A 22,301-nucleotide genomic window follows, 5' to 3' on the forward strand; every position below is an offset into this window, starting at 1 on the left:
ACTTCCATAGGTGAAGCCTGGGGGAAATATGCTGTTCCCAGCTCCCTGCAGACTCATCAGTGGGACACGTAAGTGTACCAACTAATACATGCTGCTTCTAGTGTTACTGGCTGCTTGGCCAACCTTTTTCATAAATAATCTTTGAGATTCAAGCTATTTCAGAGAGTGCGATGTTTTCTTACCACAGTACACTCTTCTCAGAGCCCATGCATTCACAGTAGCTGAAGCTTTCAAGTAGTCATCTGCATCAAAGCTATGTTCAGGAGGTGCAGTAGTTTAACTTGCAGATTTCAATAACCTATGGAGATAAAGGCTGAAATAACTGTAGCAAAATCTGCATCTTAATGACAATGGTGCACTTTTTACTGATCTTGTCATGATTTTGTAGTGAAGTCTGTAGTATGGTAATTGACTGATTTTTCAACATAAATTCATTTTGGAAAGCATTGCCAAGATAATAGAAGAGAGCATCTCCCATGTATCCACAAGGGGAGTTCTAGCTCTTATTTCTCATCTTTTCCAAGAGAGAAAAAAAGGTGCCCAAAGTTGTACAAATATTTAAACAGAGTTATGACAAGAGGAAGAGAACTCATTAGAGGAAAGTGTTTGGCAAGAAAAAGTCTTAAAGATAAAATCTTCCACGGGAAATCCATAGGCAAGTATCACAGACAAACCTGGATTTTCAAATTTAGACAAACCCCATAAAGCCTTTAATCTTTCAACTGCTTTCAACTGCTAGGCTAGGCAATACATACAAGAGCTAAACTGAGTGCTGCTTAGGTATTGTGCCAGTCTCCCTTGATGACTCCACTCACAAAATGCATATGGAGAGACCATTTTAGTGTTATTGTAAAATTAGGGTAGAATGCCTCTGGAAAAACCCTTCCCACCAAAACTATGCATACCAAGTACACAAAAGAAACAATAGGAAAATAATGACACAGAACAGTATTTCCACAAGAAGATTGCAAATTTTAAGTGCATGGGGAGGGGGAAGTTCCAAATACAGAATAACTGCCTATAAATCAAAACTATTCATGCACTTTAGCACTCTAAAGATTAATACACACTTGTGAGTATCCCAGTTTGCTGGGTGTTTGTAAAGCATAGTAGATAAGATATCACAGATGCAACTGCAAGCAGTGAACTATTTCACATAGACTTAAATGACAGGGAGCCTTTTATTCTAACTACTGCACCTGGATTCCAGCCAATCCCTTAATGAAACGTATAATTGGATAACTGTAGGTTATAGTATTAGTAGCATTCAAGTGCCTCTATTCTATTTAAAAAGGAAACAGTTTTCATGACCTTTAAATCTCACTACAAATAAAAGAGCAATTATTTCTCAATAAACACATCTGTTGAAAATTATTAAAAAAAAAGAAAAAAATCAGTTATTATTTTTCCTTGATTTCAGAAACCTTCCTAATTTAACAACTTCCTAAGTATCTGCCAAACCACCTTGTCTTCTTTGTCTACCCTTCAAACTGTGAGATTCCCAGATATGAGGCTCTTTTTTGGCAGGTGGAAGCACTCTTTAAAGTGTAAACAGTGTACCAAATTTTGCACCTAAAAAGCAAGAAGAAGATCTAGGCTAAAGCCTTTCTGAGAAGCGTAACAAAAGAAGAGGTGCACTCTTATATTATTTGCTGACATTTTATCTAGAAAATAGGGGTCTTTAATAAAATTTTAGAATTCTTATCAATACTGAAATTACAGAACTTCAGTGGCAAACAACAGCCTCTCACCTACCCTCCCTGATTTGGAGGTAAAATTGCACCCTTTCTGGCACGTGAATTACTGGCATTCTTTTTCGCACTTCTAGACTAGTCCTTGCTACTCTGATGACATGTTAAAGCAGCCCTTTCCTCTCTGATCTATGCAGCAGATAATTTCTGCACAGCCTGTTTTCACTCTGTGCTCAGCGTGTCCACTGACTCTGCAGGAGTTCTGCTCGGGAAGTGAGGGTAAGCATGCATTACAGCCCTAGAGCCCTGCAGAGTGGATACCAGCCATAGTCTGGCTTGGAAAAAGCATTTGGCTGAGAATTAATTTCTATGGGGCGTTTTCCCTTCCTCTTTTTCCTTTTTTTTTTTTTTTTTTTTTTTTTAGGATGAGGCTGGAAGTTTTTTCACCCCTTGATAGAATTGCTTCAATTTAAACTTTAATTCTGGACATATAAGAATAACTTCACTCCTTTTATCATTGTTATCTATAGTCAACAAACTTTTTGTTTTTAAATCAGGATATTTAGTTCATCACTTCCCTTTGAAATTAAGAAGACCCTCAACTGCTCTAAATCTGCATAATAACTATAAAGCTGGACTGAAATTCTTGTACCATTACAGTATACTGAAATCAACACTGTAGTTCTTTTAATCATCCGACTCAAATCTATGTTTTTCTAGTATACATTGTATATTATATGTATTAAATTAATACATATAATTTATATATACTTATATATATCAATCACATATGGTTCATGAAAATGATTGAATCACACTTATTTTCTTCTTTCAAAGGAAAACACTATAGAGTTTGTAACTTAAAAGGGCAAATCATGCAGCATCGAAACATGCCCCCTAGAGTAAATCAGTAGCACAGCTGAGCATCGGCCACCACGAACACCAGCACTATATGTATATTACTGGGCAGTCTCAGCGACAATGGCAGAATGGCTGGGTCATCTATTGCTCAGCAAATAGATGCAAGCACACCAAAATATCCTCTTCATGGGTATGTTGCTTTTATCACAATTAGATTTTTGGAACAAAATTATCTATCTTGTGCTGTAAACTAACAAGATAAGAAAGATAAGGAAGTGAGATAAGGAGCACAAACCAGCATAAATCTACCTGCACACATGAAATTTCTTACTCCTCAAGTTATCCTCAGGATAACTTTAAAAATCAGTCTGCTGTGCTCTGCTGTGCTTTGGGATGAATGAAGCTGTGAAAGACTGTAAAGCAGCTAGTTATCAGAATCTTTCAGCAAATACAACTTACATTGAATAAAGTTATATATTTTGGGAAACTTGTTTCCAAATCCTGAGTTAGGCTGCAAACAAAAATTCATTTAAATATCTTAATCATCACTGCTGCATTATTCCCCGAGGAGAAGCCGCCGCATTCCAGTGCAGCTGGAATTCAAGTGGCGAGCCGACGGAGGGGTTATTGCAGGTCACAACAGTGAGACATTGAAAAAACAAAGAAAAACCCACGAATCCTCCTGGGCTCAACTTTCATTTCACCCTGATATTGGTGATGTTTCAGCAAATGACATTGTCATTACATTTTATATAGTATCTCTGTTATTCTGTACCTCATACCAGTAACCATGTTTTACTAAACATTTTTATCTATCATCTCCTACACTTTTACTTAAAATTGATAATAAGCAAAGATGGGTTTGAACTTTTATTTCACTTGTAACATCAAGCAAGAAATAAAATCTTCTCAAAGATCCTGTTACTTTGTATAATGGAGTAGAAAACAAGCACAGATATTAGGTCACTAGTTTTTGACAGTCTCTGAGACCCTCCGTGCCTTTGGAATAGCATTTCATGAGCGCTAGGTCCCTACAGTTTGCAGTGACCACAACTGGTGCAGGGTGCTCGGCAGTTTCCAAGACCTGAAGTGAAGTAACAGAGTTCCTGTTGGAATATACCATTTAAGTCAATAATGATTCAAACTTACTGCTTATTCCTGAAATGCCAGATGTGAATAAAGGGTTGTATTCACAGCTTTGGGAATGTTGTGAGGCTTAGCCAGTGAAAGGCTCTTCCTTGAGGGTGCTAGAAAAAGCTTTCTCATAACAGTGAGAGATTGAAGACAACAAAATACATCAGGAAAGTAAGAATTAATTAGTATTTCTCTTCATATATGTTGTAGATATTTTACATATAATCTTGAAACAGAACTTAGTTTTCTTCAAAAACTATCCAACCACTTGAACACTGTTTTTGAGAAGGACTCTGTAAAACACAAGTTCCATGTGAAAGTAATCGGACTGAGGAAAGCTCACAGTGGAGCCAGTGGACAGTCCTGCATGAGTATCACACAGCTGAAAAAACTTCTCAGTATTGCTTTGATTATATTTATGGTAAACAGATTATGACACAGGCTTAAAATGTTTAAGGACAATAAGAAATACATCTAGGCAAGATTTGCAAAGCTCCATGAAATGTGCTTACAGCAATCCTGTACAGAGCAATGGGACTATGCAGAACCCCCAGTATCCAGGGGTGTATTATTGCTGTTGCAAAACAAGTTAAAATATCAGAAAATAAACCAATAAATAGCAGTTGCTTGTCACAAACGTAATGTTCCATTTAAATTTCTTAATTCAAAGAAAGTAGGTTAGATTCTGATCTCTGTTTCATCCACACAATTACCACTTCCTCAGGAGTGTACATCCTCTCAGACTGGCAACTCTGTAAATGAGATTAAAATCTCAAGATGTGCATTAATTCAAACACTCAGATTAGTTCAAGTAAACCCTATGCTGTAACATAGCCATTCTATCATTAATGTTCTATCCATACATCTTTTCTTGTTGAATGTTAAATGGCTAGTATAATATCAGAGAAAGAATTTGTCTTTTTAGTTTGTGTCAAATGAGAGTTTGTCAATGGGAAAATCTATTGAGTTTTCTTTGCTAGAATACCTCTTCCGCCTCAAAAAACCCAACCAACCAACCAACCAAAAAACTTAAGAGAACCATTTTTTTTATGTCTTCTTACTCTGACACTACAGTGCATGAAATGAAAAACTAACCATCAGCTCAGTAAGTAGAAAAATCAGGAGAAACAGTAGCTAAAGAGTAGACAAGCAAAAACTTGCAATGTATTTGTATTATTACCTCAAACACAAACCAGCTGTATTACCCTCCCTCCAGCCAGCCATTGCTATAAGGTTTCCCAACCCAGTAACTGCCAGAGTAAACTTCTGAACTCCTTCACCTTTATCCACACCAAGCCTTCACAAGGGACTGCCATCTGTCATAGCTCAGTTTTATTTCCTAATTAGAGAGTAAGACTTTTTGCTACATGGTTACACTGTGCACGATGAAGAATGGGACACAGCTGAGCAGACGGGTGTTGATGTTGTGGTCCAGCAGAGGACTTGTGCAAGCCTTTACCCTCAATCAAACCAGCAGCTCAGCAGACAGCCCCAAGGCAGAAAACTGGGTACATATCTGGGTTCTTCACTGAGTCAGGGCTCAGCAGTCAGACAGGCTGTGAGCTCCAGCAAACTGCACTGGGATAACAGAGGCCAGGCTTTGCCTAACTTCATGATAAAGGTAGATCGTGTGTAAAGGAAGAAAAATAAAATTATTATATACATTTCACATCCTCTCTAACAAAATCCCATCCATAGAAACTGAACTTTGCATGTCTTTCTTCATGAAAAATGTAAAATAAGACATGCATGCTAAACAAATGTGTATGTACATTTATCTGACGATGGAACACTTTTGGGAAACTTAATGAAATGCAAGAGTTTATTTTGAAATCAAACAGCAACAATATATAATAATGATGTAATAATTATCTCTTAAGTCAGCTCGTGGAACAGTTTTCAATGATGATAATTCATTCACTCAAGTTGTCTGAAATGACACTGTATCAGGATAATATCACTGATGGAGGCTTAACCACACTTTCAGAAAAATAGTCGTGTGAAGAAGTGTATAATCACTCTCCCCTCAGCCTTCAATCTTCATATCACCTGTAAAAAAAGAAAAGAAATACATGCTGCACTGCTGCAAGCACAAGATTATTTGCAAGAGGAAAAAGCAACAACAGTTTGTGATACAACTTCTACTTAAAACATAATATAGCCTCCCCCCAAAAGAGCTGGAAACATTACAAATTGGCTCCTACAACTGAGAAATAATATCCTTTTCATACCTGTATATGGGTAAGTCTGGCTTCTGTTTATCTAAGTAAACACCACCTATATTGACATGCATATTACCCCGATGCAGATTACTGCTTCTTTCAAGAAACAGAATTACTTCTCTCTGAAGGCACATGAGTTTCCTTCAGATATATATACACAAGTATATATATGAATTATGTTAATAATTATGCTTGACTTAAAATATATATAATTCAATGCATTACAGTAAATCTATATCACGGACTACAGTACCATAATGAGTGCAAAACCAAAATTCTGCTAAATCATGTTCACACACAGTTTTGCTTGCTTACACAGCATTACACAGAGTTTAAACCATGTGTAGCAGGCCAGAAAATCAAACTATTTACAGAAGATCATGCATACATGTTTAAATGCCCTTTAGAATTAAGACCTTAACAAAACTCAACTGTGTAAATGTCTCATAACAAAGCTCAACTAAGTAAATGTCTCTTAAAAATTAAAATAAACCTTACACTTCTCACACCTTCATCTGCAGATATATTTGCCTTAAATGGGACTCCACTGGGACCTAATATAATTAGCACATCTAATCATGTCTGAACTAACCACCAGCTTACCTATAGAATATATTAGGCAGCTTTACAAATGTGATAAACATCACAACCTTTTCCTTATGGCCAGGAACAACTGCTTAAGACAGAACTAAGACACCTTTGTGGGAAACAAATTAATTCCATGGAAAGGTGTTGGCTTTTCTGGTTTATGCTGTATATTTTGTTGTAAGCAGTACATTGACAAAAATTCTAAGAATGGGCTGCTGTCTATTTAAATGCTAATTTTAACATATGCTTTAGCATTAGAGCAATATTAATGGATTACAATAAATCTGAATATAATTAATTTAAACTTAAATTTAGCAATAACTGCAAAATATTTAGCACTAATGTAAAAAACACAGACCTCTGAAGCGGGTTTTATTTTGCACTTGTTTCTAAAGAGTACTTGTTCCTACCATTTTTAAAAATCAGATACTGACACGAAGACTCAAAGCCTGATGAGATTATGATATCTGAAATTATATACTTAGTTTTGGTTTTAGGTTTTTAGTACAAATGAAAAGATTTAGAGACTTGAAAATGCAGAACACTTATATCCCCACCCCCAAACAAATATATTTGGTAAGCAAAATAACCATAAACCTAAGATGCTTATTAACCATACAGATTTGAGGTGTGTATAGTTGAACATTGTTCAGCATCTACTGAAAATAGCTAATTGAAACACCCTGCTCTGACTGTTGCTCTGACCCAACACATGATTATGACTCACAGATATTTAAATTATTACACGATTAACATTAACACATTCACTTTAAAGACTTTTACCATGAGATGTTGTTGTGTTTTCCCACATGGAAATTTACTCAATAGCTGAAATCTCCTTTCTCTCTTGTACAATAAAATTCCCCATAGGCAGAAATGGTTATGTGATCCCTTCACTACATAGTGGCTACAGTGCATGGTGTTTTGCTTGATTTACTACATCCCATCTTAAAATATACTAATAAACAGCAATGGTAGTTGGGTCTGAGTCACACTTGACTCTGACTGTACTACGTCTATTCAGACTAAAGAAGTACTTTAACTCATGTGAAGCCAGCAAGTTAAACTTGAGTTTTTCTTACTGTTGGTTGCTGAAGAAGACTAGCAGTGTAGTATGCAGTCATGTTACTCCTGCATGAGATCAGGTTGCCCCAGCAGAGATGGTTCTCTGTGGTGTTCTCCATCACCATCACTGGCATTCCACTCTGCCCTTGGGCAGACCACTTCCTTCTTCCCTTGCTCCGCTCTTCTGACGCTTGCATTTACATGAAGAGCAAAGCTAGCATGTGAAGGTAGCTGAAAACTAACCTACCAGAAAAAAGAAACCTGAACAACCCCAATGTCTTCTACAGGGATTGCATTTCTATTTTACTCCTATTGCAGCATTGGCCTAAATCTCATAATGGGCAAATACGGCAGGTGTGTCTGGATACCAAGTTTGTCTCACAGTGTAAAACCAGCAATAAGCCTTCTTGCTTTCTAATAAGTGGAATCACTTTGAAAATATATGAACATTCCCTTCACTGTAGAAATGTTAAGCGCAAGCAAATGAAGAAACAGTTGTGATCATAATCAAGAAATTATAACATAGTAAAGAGGTATTAGGATGTTCTAAATTATGAATAAATGTAAGAAAAATGTTTCTCCAAATTCACAATAGATTACCAGATAACAAAGACGTATCTTGACAAACCTAGCAAAATTTATCGATTTCTAGTACAATTAAACTATTGCACTTTAATCACAAAAAACTTCGCACTGTCACAACTTTTCTGAGAGAAACGAAAAGTTGTAGAGGTACATGCCTAAAATCCGCTTATTTGAACAGTCTGGTTTCTGGAAAGAGAAGTAGTCTTAGGCTAAAAATCTAAATGCAGATTTAGATTACACTATCAGTATATAATTACATTTAAGTAAAGGACATAAGAAATAGAGACATTTCCAAAATCTTTTTATAATACCAGAGTTTTGTTGGTTTTGGTTTTTTGGTTTTTGTTTTGTTTTGTTTTGTTTTTGTTTTCTGCTGGTTACATCTGTTTATATTACTGAACTAAAAGTAATTTATAGAAATTTTGCAGTATTTATTCATTTTGGTATCTTCTATGTGCAATTTTGAACTATTGAAAGCAATTTACTATTTTTAATATAACTAGGTCATGTTTGTTTCTACAGTACCGAGTTTACCTTCTTAAAAACATTCAAGAAACGCTTGGATTTTTGTGTGAAATGTTATACCAACTACTGGGAGAATATCTGCTTTCCACAGAACAGTGAACATGACTTTCTAGGACCAAAAAGATAATCCATATGTGTTGTCAACACTGTTTTCTAGTTGACAGAATTAATCAACATCAATGTTATATTTCATAAGAGTTCTAGTCTTATAGTCACTTATGTCAGGTCAAGAATTTTATTAAATATTCTGTTCTTTTGTGTGTATTACTTTTGGCACAGCTTTATGTTTTATAAAAGTACATCCTTGCCCCACCATAATAATCAGTGTGTACTGGTGCATACCTTTGGTGAGAACCTGCTTGGGTTTTTTCATCATAATCAAAAGCCTATTCTAAAGGGTCATTAAGAGTCTCACCTCCTTTGGATTGCAGTGGTATGCAGAGAATGTCAGCCTCTGTGGATGGTTCATTGTTTGTGCTGATGCAATATAATGGTTCATCCAAGAAAGAAGGTTTCTTCAACCTTTTTGTGTTGAATGCTCTTGACATAAAGTAACCCTTAGTAATACTCTTATCTTCCATCTTCTGTAAACCTTCTAGGTCACCAGGTTCCTCTGTTTGGGCCAGTGAATCCTTTGATAAGTGTCTATCAACCAATGCTTTGCTGATATAGTAGCCAGGGATTTCACCCTCTGCATTAACACATACGCTTTTGTCTTCCAGTCCAGTCTTTTCCTGAGCTGTTAACATCCCTACAATATGGTCTTCAACTAACATTTTGGAAAGAGTAGATGTGGAGTGAAGAGTGGAGTTTTGACTCGTGTAACAAGAGGGACTTAATCCAAAAGAAAGAGATTCCTGAGACTTTGGCATGGTAACGTTGCTCATTGTTCTCTGAGCCTGTATACATTCTTCCAGAAGGGTCTTAAGCTGCTCTTCAGAGAGGCCCATTTGTTCTTCAGTCTGAAAAAAAAAAAGGGCAAGAATTTCTTCTGTCAAAATATAATTAATGAAAAGCAGTGCCATAAAACAGTTCGAAAGATACAAAAGCACTGGCAGAACTCTTAAACTGATATAAATGTTTTTCAATACAAACTGAATTTAAATATGCATTTACATAATTATATCATTTATGTAACAGCTTCACTAGGTTCTAGATAGATTAGGTGCTGAAAGTTAGGAAAGAAGTCTGATGTCCACAAGGCACTGCAAAGGCCTTGATTTTGCTTAGTTTTCCACTAGATATCACTCGTTTTAATTACCAAAGCATGTACTTTTTCACATAACTTGGTTTCTAATGTATACAGACACACACACACTTTAAGATTTTAGACACTGAAAGTAAACTAGCACATAGCTAAAAGGCTTTCAGCTGTTGGGGCAATGCAGCTGAGGTCAAAAATGGTTTTGGACAGCACCAGACCACAAGGATTGTCACATAGCAACTGAAGCATTCCCAGCCACCCACTGTAGAAATGCAACATAGCCTTGCTCAACCATGTGACAGAAAGCACATCAGTTCTCAGGACCTATCATGTCACATATGTCCCAAGGCATGTGACAGAAGAAAGCCCCATCTTCTGTATGCCAGTTTTACTGCTTTCAAGAAGTTGTCACTGTTTGGATAGCTCACAGATGTATCTCTTCAGTCAATTTCTCATTCAGACAGTGGCACACTCCCATCATTTTTATCATGCAGGTTCCTTTACTGAACATTTTTTAAAATTTGATATTAAAGATAGATAATGACTGATATTAGCTGGTAGTGGTGAAGAATAGCAAAGGATACTTTGCCTGGAGAGGTTTGCAGTGGGCATTACTTCTAGCCTGTACAGTCCTTAATGCTCCTTGGTAATAGAGAAGCACAATACTCCCTGACAATTTAAAGATTGTAACAAAAAGTACAAGACATGTTTTAGATATTCATAACACATTTGCCTATGAAATATGAAATAAGATATAATAATGTGTATTACAAATGTTACAGATATATTAAATGGGAAAACATGCTGTCTACAATCAAAACCTCCGTTTTACCAAACATCCAAGAGACAAAAGATCAGCTGACAAGCTGAGGAACTCTAAGGCTGCAGTGATTTATGTCAAACAATGATTCATTCACTGTGTAATGACTGTTACACAGACATGACTTTACATTGTGCTAGAGCATGGAGCTACTGTCATCTCAGAAAAAAGATCAATATCAGATCTAGCTAATTTTTTTTATCCCTAATCCAACTACGAGTGGTATGACACTGTTTCATGTATATGACATGATGAGATTGCAGCTAACATAGCACAGCGTGTATGGATTATGCCTGAAAACTGATTACTCATATTCATGAATAGGGATAGTTCTCAGTCAGGAAAAAAATAGTATTTTTTGTGAACTTGCTGTGGCTATTAAAAATTACAAGGTGACACTACAAAGTGAACAAGAAAGACATTTTAGGTTACTTTCAGTCACTATTCTGTACTCACATGTTCAAACATTAAGAATAGCTAATAACTGTCACTATAGACTGATTACTTTACAGTTCAGGCACTAGCTGACGTACTTAAACTCTGTTTTATAGATTTATTCAACCCACAAGTCTTTTCCTGCACAGACTTTTCCTTCCCAAAGACACTCTGAATTCACTTCCTACATATACAAAAGAAGACAACTGCATTAAAGAAAATGAGATGTTAAGGGCTTTTAAAGAAACCAACCAAACCAAAACTATCATCAACAGACTATCATATGTAGAGAGCTTTATTTAGATGAACATTAAATAAGGTAATTATATTGAGATTCAGCTAATATTGGTATCAATCAATGTACTTTTAATAATATAACTGAAATCAAACAACAGCCTTAAGCACTTATTTAAATAGCAAAGAAAAAATTATGACCTCTTCTAATTTTTCTCAGGTTTTTAAATTTCAATCCTTGTGCAGAAAATACTTACTGATCAAAAATAAGTCAGACAGGGAAAAACAATTAGTAGCAAAACACATGACAAAGCAAAAATGAAACAAGGAATTTTTCAAATTTTCACTCTCAATCTAACTTACGAAACCCTGCTGAATTTCTTAAATTTCTTGAAGAAGTATTTTAACTTGCAGGACAATATCTGTCTACAAGTAGTCACTCTTAGAACAAACTAACTATAAGAAAAAAGATGCATTTGCTCAGGCAATGCACCACAGTAACATAGCACTACTGGAAGCACAGCTGCATCTAGAGTATATCCACAAAGCAGAATATTATGCTACATGAACATAACTATATTTGTATCACAGAAGATTTTCACATCTGGAAACCTACATGGATTCACACATGGTTTTGAGTGTGTGGTTGTATAATAACATATTTCAAAGCTCTTAGCCAAGATCATTTAGAGCTAAGTTTATGTTAATGACAGGGCAATTCAGTCACAGCAGAAAATAATTCTGCATCTGGAGTAAATGAATGAGTACAAAATGAAAACAGTGAGGAAGATCATCTTGTCCTGCCTTTCTTTTGTCCTTTTATTCTCCCTATCCCCATTTATCTGCAGTCTACTTTTTCTTGTCCAAATTTAATTTTTTCTCTTTTTCCTTTCAGGAAAATCATATGGCTCGTATTGACAATTAGTCCATATATTACTTTGATTATTACCAGAGAGCTAAGTAGGGAGATTTAGAGCCTAAGGCATATGGAGAAGGAAATGAGTATAACAGCTATAGAGTGAAAAGTTTTGGTAACTTGTGGGCTTGTTTTCCTTCAGACTGGCAGGCCTGCAGGCAAAGCAGACAGTGTAAAATATTACTTATTTTTCTTCTTTCTTTATCTCTTCCTCCCTTTGGTTTGTTTTGTAAGACAGGATTGCAAGAATGCAAAGATAATGAAATAGAAATTATTTAACATAGCTCTCAAAAAATTACATTTTAAAATACTAAAGGCTCACTGTTCACAATTTTCTTGTGCCACAGCCATTTTAGGGTTAAGGAAAAATATACAGTAGAGAAGGTAGCTCTTAAATAGCCATCAGTCATCCACTCAGCAGCGAGAAATCTACATTGAAATGAAAGAAGAAAGGCTGCTGTTGAAATCAGAATACTGAGTTTAGGGAAACATGTAATACCCTAAGGAGAGACACCACGCACCCAAATGAGCATTTTAACTCATGGGATCGCATAACGCAGCAACTATATTAGGAGTTTGCAAAGTATGCTTTTGCACACATCAAAAGAAATCCTGTCACAGCTAACTGTACTAGTTTAGAGTCACAAGACTCGGAATCAGTAACACAGTCTTAGGGAGACACTAGTCTTAGGGAGACACTAGATTCTGCCTCTCCCAAGCTTTCACTGCCCTTACTGTAAATAATTTACAACTCCTATACAGAAAAAACCCTTCAAGATAGTTCCTTAAAAATACAAGGACATAAAATTCATGTAATTCAAAATGCAGAAACAGCCCACTAGACAAGGGAAAATGAGCTATCAGGTCTGGTTCCCATTAGAAACTGGAAAACCTTTTAATTGTTCTGGCTAATTTTTAATAGGACACTGAGTCCTATTCATTTTCTAGGCTTTTTACCGTTAATGATCCAAAAAACTAATTCCTAGCCAGGAGTTTAGGAGCCTGCTAATGACCTTTACTGTTTATGTGCAGCTAGTTTTTCACACACTTGTGGCCCTTCTCTGACTGAAGATTTCTTGTTCCTTGCTGAATTCCTCAGTGACATGGGTCTATAGAAAAAACCTTACTGCATGTGGTAGGAATGCAAACTTGTAGTTCACTGCGGACAGACCTGCTGTGACTACAGGCTTGCAAGTTCAAAGCTTTAGTCTTGTTTTCCACATCTACACAGTAACAGAAATAGACTTAACACTGAAAGGCCTTATCAGATTTTAGCATGGGGAGAAAGCTAATATGTCAGGATTATTTCTAATTATAGTAAATAATCGTAAAATGACACACAGTAAATGAATAAGCACTAGAAAGCCAAAACTATTTAAGGACTCATGCAGCTGGCATGTCTATAAACGCCTAGATTTTGTTGCTTAATCTGAAAGTATTACAATCAACACTTCTCAAGATACTTTATCTGCTTGAAACAATTTACTTTGATACTCTAACTTACTTAGATTTTTACTGATGTGTAGGACTACAACAGTCAATTCTAAAGTAACTGATCTCTTCCTGATAAAAAGACTCTGTTTTAAGCGTATACTAATTTATTGAGACAACATTCAGATTTTTTCACGTATCAGCACAGGAAGGTTTTGTAAGTTTTATTTTTTTCATGACTTATTAATAGTTTCTCAAACAGCTCTATTCTGCTTTGAAAAGGCAATCCTTGCCTTGTATTTCCACACTACTCAACTCAACATGCACCATCAGTTCCAAGATCTCATCTTCATGCATCACACCAAAGCAACATGAAATTATCTATGAACAGTACTGATCAGTGCTACTATGGAATATTATTAATATGCTGCATGCAAAAACAGTCACATCATGTTGTTGTGGAAAAGCTTTTTACAATTTCCAGAAGTGCTGGCAGCCCAAAGCTCTTTTGTACCACAGAAGTCAGGATTAGTATCCATAACTAATTTAAATTGTGGCAATATGTCCTTACGACACTGTTGGGGGTTAATCCCAGTAGGCAGCTAAGCACCATACAGCTGCTTGCTCACTTCCCAACCCCTTGCCCCAGTGGGACAGGGGAAGAGACAAGGAAGGTTAAAAGCAGCAAAACTTGTGTATTTAGACAAAAATTGCTTAATACGCAAAGGAGAAGGGAAAGAAATAATACAAGTGATGCAAAGGCAACCACTCACCATCTCCTGCATGTAGACCAATGCCCAGCCAATTCCTCAGCAAAAGATGGGAACTTTCTAGAATCCCCTCTTTTCCCTTTTTATTGTTGTGCATAGTGTTACATGGCATGGAATATCTCTTTGGTTAGTTTGGGCCACCTGCCCCATTATGTCCCCTCCCAGCCTATTTCTCACCCCCAATCTCATGAGACCTCACTTGGAGTACTGTGTGCAGTTCTGGTGTCCTCAACATAAAAAGGTCATGGAACTGTTGGAACAAGCCCAGAGGAGGGCCACAAGGATGATAAGAGGGCTGGAGCACCTCCCATATGAAGACAGGCTGAGAAAGTTGGGGCTGTTCAGCCTGGAGAAGAGAAGCTGCGTGGAGACCTCATAGCAACCTTCCAGTATCTGAAGGGGGCCTATAAGGATGCTGGGGAGGGACTCTCCATCAGGGACTGTAGTGGTAGGACAAGGGGTAACAGGTTCAAACTTAAACAGGGGAAGTTTAGGTTAGATATAAGAAAGAAGTTCTTCACTGTGAGGGTGGTGAGGCACTGGAATGAGTTGCCCAAGTGAATGCTCTGTCCCTGGCAGCGTTCAAGGCCAGGTTGGACAGAGCCTTGGGCAACATGGTCTAGTGTGAGGTGTCCCTGCCCATGGCAGGGAGGTTGGAACTAGATGATCTTAAGGTCTTTTCCAATCCTAACTATTCTATGATTGTATGATCTATTCACTAGGAGGGCAGAGCGAGAAACAGAGAAGGCCCTGACACTGCACACACTGTTCAGCAATAGCTAAAACATGGGTGTGTTATCAGCGTTGCTCTGGTCACAAATCCAAAACCATACCAGCTGCTAAGAAGAAAATTAATTCCATCCCAGCCAGTCCCAGTACAGAGAACCACACACCCACTTTTACAAAGAAATTCTGAAGTGTCCAGCACATCATGTTATGGCTTTTAGTGCTTGCTTGTTTGTTTTAAAAACACTATGTTATGAAAAAGAGCTTAACGAATCTAGAAGAAAAAAGTTAATCTTTCCCCTGTAGGGCTATTTCAGAAGGTAATGAGAGAAAATGTAACTAAAGTAAATAAAAAACATGCTTACCACTCAGAGAGCATGTGTCTGGATAGGGCAATAATATGTATCAATGTGATGGTGCTAAAAATTTAGACTGGAAACTGAATAATGGATTCCAAAATTAAGAGCTCCTGGTGCTATAATCAAGATTCACCATCTGATGGTCCTGTGCTTATGCCTAGCTTGAGTGTGTTTGGGGACTTCAGTACTGTTTAAGGAAAGGCTTAGATCTTTAACAGTGAATAGGACTCCTGAACAGTAGGAGAAAACCTCCTGCCTTTGCTCTTTTCCTCCTTCCATTCTGCTGTTCTATTTCTTTCCTTCTGTTAGTGACATTTTCCCTTCTCTTATTTGTTTCCACTGTTTCTGTTTGCATAAGGGCAGAACGAAAACTTCTGGTAGGCAATTTTCTGTAGCTGCTGCTGCTAAGAGCCAGAAAGCAGAAAGGACAGGAAAAAAGAGGAGGAGATTAGTGGGCATCTGGTAACATCACTGTCTGAAAAGAAAATTCAACTTGTAATATCACGAGACAACAGAATCACAACATCAAAGCCGTTATCAGCCTCATGGAATCATAAAAACTCCATTTAAAAAAAAAAATGTAAAACCTGTATACAATTTCAGAAGATAAAATGAACTTCATTAATAAATTGGAAATAAAAACCCTAAAGGCTTTTTTCCCCTTTGTCTGAGAAAGAGAAATTTTAGACAGAAATCAAAAGGGGATATGAGTTTATAGAATTTTGCTGTTATTTAGAGTAGCAAAGTAGGTGAAAATTGCAAAGAGACATGGTAATTGCAGCAGTTCATTTCTTTTTTAAGATCGCCTACAGGTTATACAAGAAAAAATAAATATGACAAGTTCTTGCAGGCAAAAGTAATTCAAACATGCATATTTTAGTCATTGCAAACAGGCATAATACTTGTTTTTATTTTATCTTTCTCAAAAATATCCACTCAATTGCTTGTGGTTTGAACATGCAAATAATGAAAATCTGCTTTGTCAGATATGCCACACTGCAGACTTTAGAAAGAGAAAGCAACTGGTTGCCAGAGGTGACAGAAGGGGGGGGGGGGGGGTGAAGGAGGAAGCTAAAATATCTTTTACAATCATTTTCTTCTCATTTGATATAGACATTAAGAGACACTAAACTGCATTACTTGCAGTTGCAGAGTTTGCATGGTACTACACTAGGATATAACGAAGAGATTCAGTGGCTATAAGCGTGAATTTTTTCTTGGAAGCATATGGAAATAATTTTATAACTTTTAGAGATCCAAACCCCTTTATTTCTGAATTGCTACAAGTCGTACTTTTTACCCTTCATTTTCTGAAGCTAACTTTCAATTTTAGCTTCATTTCATGGTAGCAGCAGGGCGCAAATTTCTAGTAAGCAGGAATCGACAAAAAAAGAAATTTTATTCAGTATCTTTCATAAAACAAAAGGAAAGAACTACGATTCTGAGTAAAAATACATTAAGCTGTGTAATTAAATGTGCATAGAGTATATTTTCCTGGGTAAGGCAAAGAGGTACAGAATTAATGTACTGGGCATATTTAATTGAAAATAATCATATCCTAGTAGTCACTAAGGATATGTAGTCACTAAACAATAAGTCAACCATTCTTTAGAAAAATAATTAACAAGCTTAAGAATTTTAAAAGCTGCATAAATCATGATGTAACCCCCCTCCATTTAAATACTGAACTGCGATAAAAGTCTCTGATTTAAATAACTTTGAATTTAAAAATCCAGCTACCCCAAGGTTATCAACAGATGTTTTGCAAGAATTCAGCTCTCCTGACTTCAGATTAGTTCAATGTTTAGCTCATTTAATCTACTGCACTTGTAGCAAGGAAAGAAAAAACAAACCATTTTTCTATATAGAAGTCACTACAATTTTTTCTCTCATTTCTAAAATTTTTCTAAACAAATAGATAGCGCTCTGGTTTTACAGGACTTAATTTCATACACTTTCAAGTATTCTGAGGTTACAAAGCAAGCTGGTTTTAATTGAACACACTGAATGTGTGAGAAAACATAAGACACAAATTCCTCAACTGGTATTTACAACCCATCATTCTGAATAAAACTTTCATTTTCTAGCCTCTACTGAAGAAGCAGAACTTGTGCAATCTAAGCTATTTAGCATTCAGAAACATTTTCCTAAACATCCCTTTTTGTGTTTTTAACTGTTTGATATCAAGCACTTAACAGATTTCATTCCACAGAAATCTCTTCCTTGAATATTATTAAGTTGTGGCTTTAATTTTCAGCAAAGCCAATAGAGTAGACAAAAATGCCTTGATGTGGTTGCAGCTGTTTTCTGTTACAAAACCCCCTTTTTTTTTTTTTTTTGTTGTCATGTTGGCTTTTATTTTTTGAAGAAATAGATACAGTGTACCATAAGAGTACACTAAGGGTTTATAAGTATCTTCCTATAGCAATTTTAAAACTCCAAGTATCTTGAGATTTTAAGAATACTTGCAGGTCTACAATCCATTGGGGGAACAGAAAACATAAATAGCAATAAAACTAAGGGCATAGAGATTTGTTTCTTCATAACGTAAAAAACTTCACTGCAAGTGCTAAAACACCAATAAAACTGACAAAATGCCTCCATCCAATAAGAAGGAAAACAGACAAGCCGCAGACACATGATCTACATGTAGTTTATTTAGTCTCACTGAAATCAAGGACTGGCCCAAGGAGCAGTAAGACACAAAGACTCAAAAGCAACTATAGACAGAAGCTTAAAAAAAGAACAAAATAATAGTTTTATGTATTCTAGGAGTTTAGACCATATTCCTGATATTTTTAGGGATATCTTTTAAAGTGACTCTTCTTGATTGGCCCTGTGCATCAGTAGCAACAGGCACCTCTGGTACTGACTTCTTCTATATACCAAAAACTGACCTGTGATAAATATTTTGGAAACAGAAATATTCTCTCCCAATAGCAGAAGTATGATATGAAAGAAGTCCTGCTTTATGTAGAATAACAAAATACAGAAACCCACAGTGTTCTCTAGTGCAGTAACATAGGTAGTGTACAATCTCAATCAGCCAAGGAAAAAAGCACACAGTTTCTTTTAGAAATGTGGTTTTCTCACAGGGTTTTTGACTCTGCATTAAATACAGATTACAATATTCCTCTCTTTATTTCACATTCATGACACCTACATCAACAGCCTCAGCCAAGTGCTAATAATGCTGACTGTAGTTCGCAAGGTCCTCACATGTGGCAAAGACACCAACACCTCCGACTGTAATTCAAACCAGCTAATATCTAAACACAGAAAACTTAGAATTTTGCTTACAAATTACTGTTTTAGAACTGAAGCCTTTATGACAATACAATTTGCATTCTAAGCAAAAAGAGGATAAATAGGAAGAAGTAGAGATCAATAATACAACAGAAATTTGGTAAATCACATAGGATTAGAAAAAGGTATATGACATTAGTTTTCAGAAACTTGTTTCCAAGAAATATGTTGAAGTACAGAATTGTAAAGACACCTAGTTTTAAATAACAAATGTATCATGCTGGATTAGCTTCCTCTGTCTTGTTACTGTAGTTCATCCCACAAACTCAATAAAAGAGCATGTACAGTATTGCCCTGTACTGGCAAACGCAAGCACTCAAACACCGAGACCCATGACATGTCTCCAAAAATATTTGGTCTAGTAGATCCAAAACTGTAATTTTTTTTTTTGTTTTGATCTTTCTATTGTTACAGTTTTATAGAAAGGCCTGGGTTTGTCTCCTTTTTAATAGGAGCAAAGACTCTAGTGGAATTGTGGCACTAAAAAAAAAATCTAGAGCTTTAAGAGTATCAAAAATTACACAACTTACAGAAAAAAGAAAGAGACATTGGCAATATTTTTAATTATGTGAATTGCAAATAAGGAGTCCTACCTCACAACGGCAGGACTAGTAAGTCTCTTAAAAGAAAAAAATCAAGTTCCCATTTACTGCTCATGAAATGTTTCTGACCCTTTTGATTCATGTCATGAATAATTACACTTAACTGAGGAACATCCCACCTAAAATCTAAAGAAATATCACCATACATGAGTATAGATAAAGGCTTAAGGGTAGGGATAATTTTGCCACATCTCCATCTCTGCTTATGGGAAGTCAAAGAAAGAACTGATAAAGAATTTTATTTTATTTTTTAGTTTGGTGGGCTTGTTGCCACAGGGCAAGTGCAAAGTTTTTATAGGAAAAATCAAGTTGCAGCTGTGCTTGTCAATGTGGCATCTCTTTCTGGAGTGCTGAAAAAACATTTTTAGAACAAAGAATATTTTTTTTTTCTTTTCTAAAGAATGGAAGGGTATTTTGAAATGAGATACCTGCATCTGGCTCTTCTATTTCCATTCAAAAGGAAAACCCAAAAGCCTTTAGGAAAAATGTGATGAACAATATTGCTCCAAGGAAAACATTTTATTTAGAGTTTCAAGCCTGCCTGCACCTGTTCTTGACTGGGGGTGGTGGTGGGTTGAGGGGCACGGATCCTTTCAGTAAGTACAAGAACAGGAATTAAACCTTGAAACATTCAAATATACATTACCAGAAAGTTTACATTCACCACATACCAATAAAAAAAACCCTAAGACTGAGACAAAACAAGTGCTAATCTGTTTTATTTGATATGTGACAGTGTTGGAGTTTTTTTAAATAGAAATTCAAAATGATAATATTAATTTTTTTGTCTAACTACAAAGGTCACTTCATAAAATCTAATTGTTAAAGTAAACCTGAGTTTTAATCATTTATTAAAACTCTTATGGTTTTTCCTCAGCCTCGTCTTACACATACAGTAAATATGCAACAGTATCAATGACTATATTCCTGCTGGCATGATAAATATTTTATATTATTATAAACAAAATCCATGTATTTTATGTCCTCGGAGAACTAGAAACAGCATAAACATTGCAAGACCAGGTAGGAGAGCCAATGTCTTGTCTTTTTTTCTGGGGTGATGAGGAAAACCCTCACGGTTACTTTCTGCCACTAAGTTCATAATAGTTTTTAACTCTCTAGGCCTTAGAAATGAAAACCCCTTTTAGCATCTTATGTTGTTCTTCTTTTGGTCACAGATTCTCATGTCCCAGAACAAAATAGTCTAGAAAAGTATATGTGTTTTAAGTGTTGCAGTTCCTTATTGTTATTATCCTGGTCCATATGCTCAGAAGCACAGGTATCTGCATACAGATAAAAAGTGAGAAAGCTTTTACTCACTTTACAAAGACAGTAGTTGATTTGACTATGAAAGCTACAGGCCTATAGGTACATAACGCAGCGTTGCAGTACACAGGTTTCCTTCCCTCCCACTTACTCATTTCCTGGTAAACCCATGCCTTGTAAATAAGAGATGGCTACATGTTTGTAGCTAGAAGCAACGACGGTATTCAACAGGTCACACAGCCACGCTGGGTAAGTTCCTGTATTTACTCCTCATCACCAAAGAGAATGGCACAAGCCAAGTTACAGACGTACAGGAAACCAGGTAGCCCAAATAGCAGATACTAAGCATAAGCATAACAGCTTTCCTGCACCAGGGACAAAAAAGAATTATGCTCATGTAGAAATCTAAAGGCTTTATAGTAAAAAGACTCAACGTTTAAAAAAAATATGCCTTGATGATATACGAATATTTCAATGCTTGAATTTTTCACTTCACTTTTTCATCATGAGGTCATGCTCATATATAAAATGTATTTTTGAATAACAGCTGTGTAAACACCAATTATAAGAAATTTTATTCTTGGGGAAATTAATACAATTCTAGAAACAACGAACAAGTTACCAAAATGTAAAATGGTACAGTTGCATGCACCTCACAGAAAATTTAATGTTTTGCAATTTGAAACATATCATTGCTATAGGAATAGCCAAAATATATTCTTAAATAAAGTTTGGGACAATCCCATTTATACTCAATGATATACACCACTGCACAAAAAAAGAAAAAAAGTCCAATATTCTTCCTAGTAAAAGACATGAAAGTACCAAAAGATTAATTTTTTTCAAAAGAAAGTTATGTGAATTTATCATGCATTGGGGGTACAGGTGACTCTACTGGAGCTGGAGTCTGTCTTTTGCCAAGAAAGTCAAAGTTCACATGTCACTCATAAGATCTGAAAGATTAATTTACAAAAAGTCTGTGTGATCACATTACAAGGTCAATGGCTTAAACACAAAGCACTGTGCACCCTAGTTGCTTGGAAGTTTCTTTATTGCACAATGGAATGTTTTTGCCCAGTTGCTTTGGTATAAAAAAAAAACCACCCAAAGTTCACAGCTGTGTTTCTGACGAATTAATGATGACATTGTTGGTTTTAGAGGACACTAAACTACACTCAGTTATGTGGAATCACAGCTACTGAATCAGTAGGCAATGACACAGTCAAGTGTTTTGCGTGTTTCTTCCAGGCAGTTAGCAGAAAGCTGCTTATTCATTAGACTAATTCAGATAGAGAGTTCCTGTTGAAATACATCGAGAAGAGATCACATTTTTTGAAACAAAAAGTAGAAGCTATGGGGGGATGAAAAATATTTAAAAGTCATACATTCTTTAACCAAGGACATTCACTGCTTACGTTAACATGCTCTTTCATTAAGCTTATTACTATTTCAAACTTTTACAGGAGTTTCAGGATAGATGGGAAAATTACTCAAATTACTTAAATGTACCAAGGATCTGATGAAACACAGTTCATTAAGCTAAGACAAGTATAAAGATGTT

General features: G+C 36.0%; 1 protein-coding gene across 4 annotated transcripts in view; it reads right to left on the reverse strand.

Moving 5' to 3' along the window:
* Nucleotides 1–3,409: 3,409 nt before the first annotated feature.
* Nucleotides 3,410–22,301, reverse strand: part of FSIP1 (fibrous sheath interacting protein 1) — an 82,685-nt gene continuing 63,793 nt past the window's right edge. For 3 of the 4 annotated variants that reach the window (XM_030484152.1, XM_030484155.2, XM_030484153.1), the window contains exon 12: nt 3,410–9,633. In XM_030484152.1, coding sequence (XP_030340012.1) covers nt 9,058–9,633 — 576 coding nt within the window. In that variant the 3' untranslated portion in view covers nt 3,410–9,057. The remainder of the gene's footprint in view (nt 9,634–22,301) is intronic. The other variant, XM_030484154.1, reaches the window with a different exon arrangement.

Source organism: Strigops habroptila, chromosome 4, assembly GCF_004027225.2.
Source record: "Strigops habroptila isolate Jane chromosome 4, bStrHab1.2.pri, whole genome shotgun sequence".
In the NCBI taxonomy this organism is placed as follows: Eukaryota; Metazoa; Chordata; class Aves; order Psittaciformes; family Psittacidae; genus Strigops; species Strigops habroptila.